Source organism: Pteropus alecto, unplaced genomic scaffold (genome assembly GCF_000325575.1).
Source record: "Pteropus alecto unplaced genomic scaffold, ASM32557v1 scaffold5, whole genome shotgun sequence".
NCBI lineage: Eukaryota > Metazoa > Chordata > Mammalia > Chiroptera > Pteropodidae > Pteropus > Pteropus alecto.
This window is the reverse complement of record NW_006441953.1, coordinates 33,268,801-33,276,781: the sequence shown is the minus strand read 5'-3', so window position 1 is coordinate 33,276,781 and position 7,981 is coordinate 33,268,801. Positions and strand designations below refer to the sequence as shown.

The 7,981-nt window shown below is 66.2% G+C and overlaps 2 protein-coding genes across 2 annotated transcripts in view; one reads left to right on the top strand and one right to left on the bottom strand.

Annotated features, from left to right (window-relative positions):
* The window catches only part of TMEM175 (transmembrane protein 175), an 11,004-nt gene extending 9,994 nt beyond the window's left edge, over nt 1-1,010 (top strand). Inside the window, 1 exon segment of the mRNA XM_025051766.1 lies at nt 1-1,010. This exon segment is cut by the window's left edge and continues 32 nt beyond it. Within this exon segment, the coding sequence (XP_024907534.1) occupies nt 1-141 (141 nt within the window). The 3' untranslated portion in view covers nt 142-1,010.
* The window catches only part of DGKQ (diacylglycerol kinase theta), a 14,589-nt gene continuing 7,604 nt past the window's right edge, over nt 997-7,981 (bottom strand). Inside the window, exons 6-24 of the mRNA XM_025051849.1 lie at nt 7,941-7,976; nt 7,790-7,861; nt 7,597-7,697; nt 7,283-7,521; nt 7,106-7,196; nt 6,956-7,010; nt 6,825-6,886; nt 6,419-6,569; nt 6,116-6,154; nt 5,516-5,631; nt 3,921-4,072; nt 3,577-3,725; nt 3,287-3,465; nt 2,797-2,897; nt 2,491-2,637; nt 2,250-2,361; nt 2,011-2,163; nt 1,582-1,712; nt 997-1,503 (exon numbers count right to left, since the gene is read on the bottom strand). Coding sequence (XP_024907617.1) covers nt 1,644-1,712; nt 2,011-2,163; nt 2,250-2,361; nt 2,491-2,637; nt 2,797-2,897; nt 3,287-3,465; nt 3,577-3,725; nt 3,921-4,072; nt 5,516-5,631; nt 6,116-6,154; nt 6,419-6,569; nt 6,825-6,886; nt 6,956-7,010; nt 7,106-7,196; nt 7,283-7,521; nt 7,597-7,697; nt 7,790-7,861; nt 7,941-7,976 — 2,024 coding nt within the window. The 3' untranslated portion in view covers nt 997-1,503; nt 1,582-1,643. The remainder of the gene's footprint in view (nt 1,504-1,581; nt 1,713-2,010; nt 2,164-2,249; nt 2,362-2,490; nt 2,638-2,796; nt 2,898-3,286; nt 3,466-3,576; nt 3,726-3,920; nt 4,073-5,515; nt 5,632-6,115; nt 6,155-6,418; nt 6,570-6,824; nt 6,887-6,955; nt 7,011-7,105; nt 7,197-7,282; nt 7,522-7,596; nt 7,698-7,789; nt 7,862-7,940; nt 7,977-7,981) is intronic.

The following is a 7,981-nucleotide window of genomic DNA, read 5'->3' as shown; positions in this document are numbered from 1 at the left end:
GCCGTGCCCTCCGCCTTCCTGCTGCTGCGGCTGCTCGTGCGCCTGGCCCTGGCCCTCCTGCAGACGCTGCGGGGCCTCGTCCGGCCCGCGCGGGGCGCCGAGGAGGACGTGCGGGCCCCGCTGCTCCCCGCTCCCTGCTAGCACCGGTCCCCCCACCAGCCTGAGGTCTCAGTGTCAGCGGGCGGCCGGGTCCTCGGTTCCATGGTGGGATTTCATACTGTGGATTCACGGGACTTGCCTTTCTGGCGTTGTACGTGCCTCCCTCTGTCCTTGGCCCACACTCAGGCAGTCGGGTGGTTCCGGGGGGGCATGGGGCATCTATCACCCAGGTCCTCCATGGGACCCGCCTTGGCCCACCCCCACGCAGAGCTCCCTGGAGGCTGCCAGGCTACAAACCACCCCTCCCCATGCACTGGCCCTTGGACACAGAGAAGCGAGGCAGTGGCAGACAGTGGTGCCCAGACTATATTTGTCACAGGTATAAATTATGGCAGCGTCCAGGTAGTGCAGGCTACACAGCTCCACCTGGGCACAGACACACTTAAATGTAGGACAGGTTTACTCTAGCCACAGTTCAAAGACAGTTCCACAGACCCCGGTCAAGGCCAGGGCCTGCAAAGCAGAGACTGGCGACTCCACAGACAAGGCATGAGGAATGCACACGTGTGCTCGGGGCATGATAACGGGCGCTGCCATGCATTTGTCGCAATTTTGGCAGAGGCGAGGACCGCAGCTGGGTGGGGCCACATCTGAGGTTTAAGCCAAATCTCACAGCAAAGCCCCCGTGGCACCAGCAGCCCAGGGACAGACAGCAAAGAGGGGCGAGGGTCCTCTCCTGGGGGCCTCATATTTCCCAGGCAGACTGAGTGCTTGGCCAAGCTCCTAGCAGCCGAGATGTGGCTCCACGGTTGTCTGGACTTTGGGGCTCAGTGGGGACGCTGAAGTCCTGTCTGCTTGATGGAGAGCGCCCAGTTCTCCCTGGCGATTAAAGCTGGTTCCTCCTCACCTCACGCTGCTGCAGCTTGTTTCAGGTCCCCTCAGGCTCGCTCCCCCACCGTGGGGGGTGCCCCCCCAGCTGCCTCCTGGCACCACACTCATCCTTGGAATGGTGGCCAGGCCCATGTGACTTCATCAGACCCCCTCTGCATTGTAGCCCTGTCACTCAGGCCACAGCCAGGCTGGCAAGCAGTGAGGCCAGCAGAGGAAGTAAATGGTAGACTCCACCCAGCCCTCAATGGAGAAACGAGGCCAGAGGAGCTGGCGGCGGATGCCCATGTCTGCGCTGGGCACATCCAGGGCCCGTAGAGCCAGCTGCTCTGTAGGAGTGTCCAGGGGACCCCCTGAGGTCCAGTGCCACCAGCTCGAAGGGCTCAGGTGGCAGAGAACACTAAGGGAGGAGCGCCTGTCCTCTATGATGGTGGCCCGAGGAAGCGAGAGGATTGGCCAGTGGAGCCCTGCCCGCCAGGGTCACTGGTGCAGAGGGGGTGTGGGCAAGCCCATCCCCTTCAGCTGCTGCTGGCCAGCGCAGACTGCTCTGGGCTTCCTTTACTTGGGGTCCTGGGGTGTGGGCAAGCCCATCCCCTTCAGCTGCTGCTCCTGGCCAGCGCAGACTGCTCTGGGCCTCCTTTACTTGGGGGTCCCCCTCAGGGGTAGGCATCCTTGGGAGTCCCGGCCTTCCTGGGCTTCTGCTTGGCCTTCCTGAGCATGTGAACCTGTCCCGAGCAGGCGAGGTCAGAGGACTGGGTGACCCTGCAGGCCACCCAGTGCCACCTCAGCCCACTTCACAGAAGGGGAAGGGGGGGGGTCCTGTGGTTGTGGTGTGTGGGGGCAGCTCAAGCCTGCTGCTGCCCAGTGGAAGCCCCGCCCCTCTGGGGCCCGGGCGCTCATCTCCACGAGAGGCAGGTGCTCTCGAAGGGCTGGCTGGCCTCCCGGAGCCAGGGAAGGGCCGACCATGGCAGGACCTCACCCGCACCCCTCAGCCCCGCTTGCCTCGCTCCACCACTCACGTACCTTTGGGCTCACGGCCGAGATGATTATGTGTCCGGGAGCCTGGACCCAGGGCTCGCCATCAACCTGCACAGGTGTGGCCTTGAGGAGAGTGACGCGGAAGTAGGCGCCCTGGGCAATGCGGATGCCGGCACGCAGCCCGCTCTGGACCTGGCCCTGGCGGGGGGAGGGGGGGAGCCGGCCGGGCTCAGGGGGCAGCCGTGCCACACGAGGCCCCGCCCTCCGGGCCTGCCAACACTCACCATGTGCATGACGCCCGTCACCCCCACCACCTCCAGCAGCCCGTCGTCCATGCGTGGCTTCTCAAACCTTGAGTCGCTGTCAGAACCCCACAGGTCAGCCCCCGAACCCCAGCTGTGCCAAGAGGGAGGGGCATACAGGTGAGCGTGCAGGCCGCACAGGGCCCAGAGTCCGCCAGGGGCCAGAACCGGAGGCCAGAGCCGAGGCTGCGGGGCGCTGAGCCCTGGGGCCCGGCCACTGCACCTGGGAATGTTGATGAAGATGAGGCCCTGGATGCTGGGCAGCGCCACCTCGTGCTGCTCCACCTGCAGCCGGATCTCCTTGTGCAGACTGCGAGACTGGCTGATCTTCTGCAGCCCGACCCTCACGTAGACGCCCTTGTTGTGGAACCTGCAGGGGACGCCTCCCGTCTCAAGGTGGGGCCCTTGCCCTGTCTAAAGCAGCCCCCGTGTCCTATGCCTGCTGGCAAAGCCTCTGGAGGTGCGCTGTCACCAAGGGGCAGCCCCTGTTCTGCCTACAGTGGTCCCAAGCTCCTCGATCCTCTGGCACCTGCTCGTGAACTTGCCGGGCTCCTCCTCTCGTGCCTGATGGAAGTCCAGGCTTAGCTCTGCGTCGATGCCAATCCCACAGTAGTTACTCATCTGCACAATCTGGGAACAAGGCAAATTCTCCTATGGCCCCAGTCGGCCCCACTAGGTGCTCCCCACTTCCCCTAAGCTGGGTCCGCCTTCCTTGTCTCCAACCCAACTCCACTGCCGTCGTCAGAGCTGCTTCTGTCCAGTGACTGCCAGCTTAGTGACTGCCAGCTCCTGAGAGAAGGCAGCATGGCGCGTGGTACAGGCGAGGCTCTGAGCCAGCCGGCCTTGGGTATGTCACCTGGCAATCGCTACTCTGTGCTTCAACTTCCCTGTCCATAAATGAAGTGGTACTGGCACCTATGCCAAGTGTGGTAGGACGAGGATAAGTCCCTGGATGCACATGTAGAGTCGCCTGCAGGGGGCCACACCACTGCCACACCCTTCCCCAGAAACACTGGTACCCTGGGGGGCTCCGCGTCTGCCACGCTGTTCTCCGCACCACCAGCCTCATGGGCATCCAGCAGGATGGTCCACCGGTCCATGAGCACAGCGTCAGCCTCATCCACCGACACCAGCACGGAGAGTGGATCTTCGCCACTGTAGCCTGCCCCCCAGCGGAGGACCCGGCCAAGGTCATTCCCTGGGGCAGGGGCAAGATGCAGGCTGACCCTCTGCCCCAGGCTTCAACCTAACACGGGCAGGCAGGGATAAGCCCCGAGGCCCCATCCCCTGACTTGCCGGCTGACCCCACCTGTGCCCAGGGGCAGGATGGCCACAGAAGGCTCCGGGCAGGCCAGACGGGGCCGCATCTCCTCCAGCGCAGCAAGCACCCAGCCCACCGTGCCATCCCCGCCACATACCAGAACCCGGAAACAGGGCACCTGGGAGAACACGTGGAACCTGCAGCCGGGAGAGAGGAACTGTCCCACCGCGGCCACGCAGGTGTGCAGCGAGCAGGGGCATGAGGGCGCGACCTGGCCTCAGAATGGGCTACAGCTTATCCCCCATCCAGGACAGCCCTGAGGGTTCCCGCAGGCCCGTCAGTGGGTGGACGAAGCCCCTCCCGGGACCTACTGGGGACCCCAGCAGACTCACCCGGGAAGAGGCCCCCCATTGGTCAGCTCGAAGACCTGGTGAGGGTTCAGCAACTTCCGGAAACTGCAGAGCAGGTCACGGCCTTTGAGGCCTCCACTCTTGGGGTTCACGAACACAAGAAGGGGCCGGCAGTCTGGCGGCAGCCTGGTGTGCTGACAGACGGGGCCAAGTTAGGGCGGGCGTTGGCCCCACTGCCATGCCTAGCAGTGACTGCCCAAGGCACGCACAAGGCCCAGGGTACATGGCAATCCCCAGCTAACCACTGAGCACTAGGGGCACCCCCAAGGCAGAGGGGGCACCCAGAGGCCGCTGACCAGCCTGGAGCTGAGCATACAGCCTGAGCCTCGCCCGGACACATATCCTGAGACCTCACACACCACCTGGTCCATGGGCCATGAGCCCAGGCTGGAAACCCACCTGGGACCTCTCCTGCCCCTCTCGGAGCCACCTGGGGCAATCAGGGAGGACACAGCTCCAGGGCCCCTGGCCGCCTACGTAGCAGCTAAGAGGAGCAGCCCCCTTCCCAGGGCAGGAGCACAGCTTTCCTCAGGCTTAGGACGAAGCCCATTCCCCCAGCTCCCAAAACAGTGCCCAGGAGACAGTGGGCAGGGGACTGGGGTCCCCACAGGCAAGGATGGAGGAAGCTGGGGTCTCCACAACGGCAAAGACGGAGGTGCAGACCGGAGTTCCCACAACGATAACAGTGAGGCTGGTCCCCTCACGGTGGTGAGGGCGAGGGCACCGCAGTCGTCACACGGTGAGGAAGGGGTGGGCACTGGGTCTCACAATGGCAACAGGGCAGGGGAACTGGGTCCACACGATGAGGTCAGGGGCTGGGGCCCCCATGACGGGGACGCTGGTTGACAGGAAACATACAGGCCAGGCACGGACACAACGGCCATGGCCCGAGGCCAAGGACACACTTGGGGTGATGTGTGACCCACCACGCAGAGCTGCCTGCAGGCACCACTTACCTGCTCCCCAGGGGCAGGCAGCTGCCAGGAGAGAGAACTGCGTGTTGGCCCGGAGCCCCGCCCCAAGGGCCAGCGCTAGGGTCCTGCCCCGGGGGGCTGCATCCTCCTCTGGCCACCCCAGTCTCAGACCCTGCGCTCGCTCTGCTGTCATTCTGGTTCCCTGGACAGGGTCAGGGGCCCAGGGCAGAGCAGCCACAGACACCTCGGGGGTACCCCTGGGACTGGCAGGGCCGAGGCCCAGAGGCTGCGGGAAGGCACAGGACACAGGGCAGGCTCCGGGGCTCTGGCCCTTGCCTGGCCTCAGCTGTGGTGCCCACGGCAGTGTCCACCCTCTCCTGCACTGGCCGCCTGGCACTCCTCTTCCAGGCAGCAATGAGTCAGGGAGCACCACCTGACCAGAGGCACCAAGCAGGGATCATGAGGCCTGCTGGGCAGGGGGGTCCGGCCAGGCCCAGTGACCCGAGGGCAGAGGGCCGGGATTCCGCGAGGTCCCCTGGCCAGTGGCCTCCGTGCAGGTCTCCCACTTGTATGACTTGGGCACGTGCAGCAGACACCTGAGCGTTAGATGAACCGGCTGTAGAAGCCGCCGCCCGGGCCAGGCCCCAGTGCCCGCCCACTCACCAGCACCTCCGGGAGCACCAGGGCAGTCAGCGGCCGGCCGTGCACAGCTGTGTCCCTGACCAGCATGTACAGTCGCTCGGCTTCTGCAAAGCAGGTCACGTCCAGCACCACAGCACCTGCGGCAGGTGGGCTGTGAGCACAGGTCAGCCCAACCCAGGATGTCTGTGTGGTGTGAAACCCGCACCCCTGGGGGAGTCTTCAAGGACAGCCAGACTCAGGGACAGGACACGGGGGACAGATGTGAGGCCGCCATGAGGCAGAGTGAAGTAGCAGGCACGCCCTCACCCCCTCCCACACCGGCCGAGCCCCCGGGGCTGGGGGCTGTGCCCCAGAGGATGGAGGACATTGGTAAGTGTTCGACGCCCACCGAAGACAGGTGGCCCGTGGCACGCCCTCCCCCTTCCAGGAGGTCTGGAGTTGTCCACGACAAGGACACGAGCCCACCGGTGGGACGATAACGGAAACACGTTTCCCTCACACAGGCTCCCGGAGAGGAAGGTCAGGTCTGAACCGGGGCCACGACCAGGGGAGCAAGGGGGGCTCTTCCATGTAACGGCAGGAGCGACTTCCGCCGAACCTGGCCTCTGCGCAGTGGCTCACCTTGCGAGGAGTAGACGTGGCTCAGGGTCACCAGGCCAGCTGTAAGGTAGGCTGCAGTCAGCAGAAGCAGAGACCGGGTGCCTCACCCGGCCAGCAGCCCCTCAGGGGGTTGTCCCAGTCTGCGCCCCAGAGCTGAGGAGACCCACTGGGTGGGGAACCAGTGAGACAAAGGCAGCGACCGTGGGAGAAAGGGCAGGAGGGCCCGGCCCTGCCCAGCAGCCCCCACAGCCTGCTCCGAAGGACTCCCACCCTGCACCTGGGGGCCAGGAGCCAGGAGCCCCAGGCCAGTCCAGGTGGTCACACCTTTGGTGGCCACAGCCTCGTCCAGCAGGCTGCCATACTCCTGGTGGGACAGGCCGGGAGGCAGGCCACCAACGAACAGGGAGACGTGTGGGACCACGGCCCTGTGCTCGGCCACGTAGAAGCGTGTCTGGCTCATCTGCCGCAGGGATGTCTGCAGGGGTGGGGCGGCGCTGAGCGCAGGGGGACACAGTGCCAGGCCCCTCCACACGCATCCAGGAGGGACCCTGGGGAGACCCAAGGCTGAACTGCACCGGGTGGAGGAGGGATCCTCCCCCCACCCCTCGGAGAGCTCAGGGTCTGTGCTCAAATCCCCACCTCCCCGGAACAGGTGACCTGTGAGGAAGCGGATAGGCCCCAGAGCTGGGCAGGGAGGCACTGTGGCCAGGACGGTCAGTGGCCCACTGACCTGCCGGATGTCTTGGAGCCGGTGCAGCAGAAGCTCTCCGTCCTCCAGCACCGTCCGCTGGACTGCAGGGGAGAATGCAGCCTCAGCCCCGGGCGCCCACCACCCCAGGGCACCCAGGGCAGACCACTCACCGTGCCTGCTGCCCATGAGCACCTCCACCAGCTGGAAGCTCTCAGCACCCTCGGCCTGTGGGGGGTGGGGTCGGGCATCAGGCCTACACCAGCACCACCCCCCAGAACACCGCGTGGGGCCCGCACCAGGGCCTGCCGCAGCATACGCACCTGGCGACCGAGCAGCGGGAGGACCTCCAGCACCACGGCCCTCGCGGTGCTCTGCGGCGTCACCCGGATGGACACGTAGGCCACAGCCACCCTGCGGGGGACAGTCTCAGGAGTCCAGGCCACACGCCCCACCCCCTTCTGACCCCCAGGCAGATCCCGGGCCCAGCGGGGTCTCACTTGAGCCAGGCAGGGTAGACCTTCAGCACCTCCTGGGTGCGGGGCAGAGCTCGGATGACCCAGGCCTCGGGAGCAGCCTCTCGGGACCCGGGGCCCCTGCCGCCGTCCTCCTCCAGAGTCCCACCACTCCCGGCCTTGCCCGGAGCCTCCCTGCCGCCAGCCTGTCCCGACGTGGGCAGCGCCTGCAGCTCGAAGTTGCGAGGGTCTTCCGTGATGTAGTAGGCCCGCAGCGCCGCCTCCTGCGGGGCAGGGCCGGAGTAGAGCAGTGGGGCCCTACTGGCCCGGCCCGCCACGGCCCTGGGGGTCCCTCTTACCAGCACCTCCTCGCGCCCGGCCAGGCGGGTGGCAGTGATGACTTGGAAGTGATTGCGCTGCACAGCGTCGTTGCCGTCGAAGACCTTCAAGGTCTGCTTGCCTGGGCCAGAGCGAGCTGGGTGTGAACCCGGGCAGGAGGGGAGCGAGAGGATGCGGCGGGGTGCGGGCTGCGCAGCGGCCACGGGCACATACCGGACTCCGGCGCCAGCTCCTCTCTGCCCAGGCCGCCGGAGGCGCTTCCGTCCACAGCGTCGTCTCCCTCACCTGCAGGATGCACGTTGTTCCTCTCTGGTCCGGCGCTCGCGGCGGCCCTGCCAGCCCCCGACCCCCACCCCGCGCTCACCCGGCTCGGGGGCGGCGCTCTCGGACACGCGGAAGCAGTGC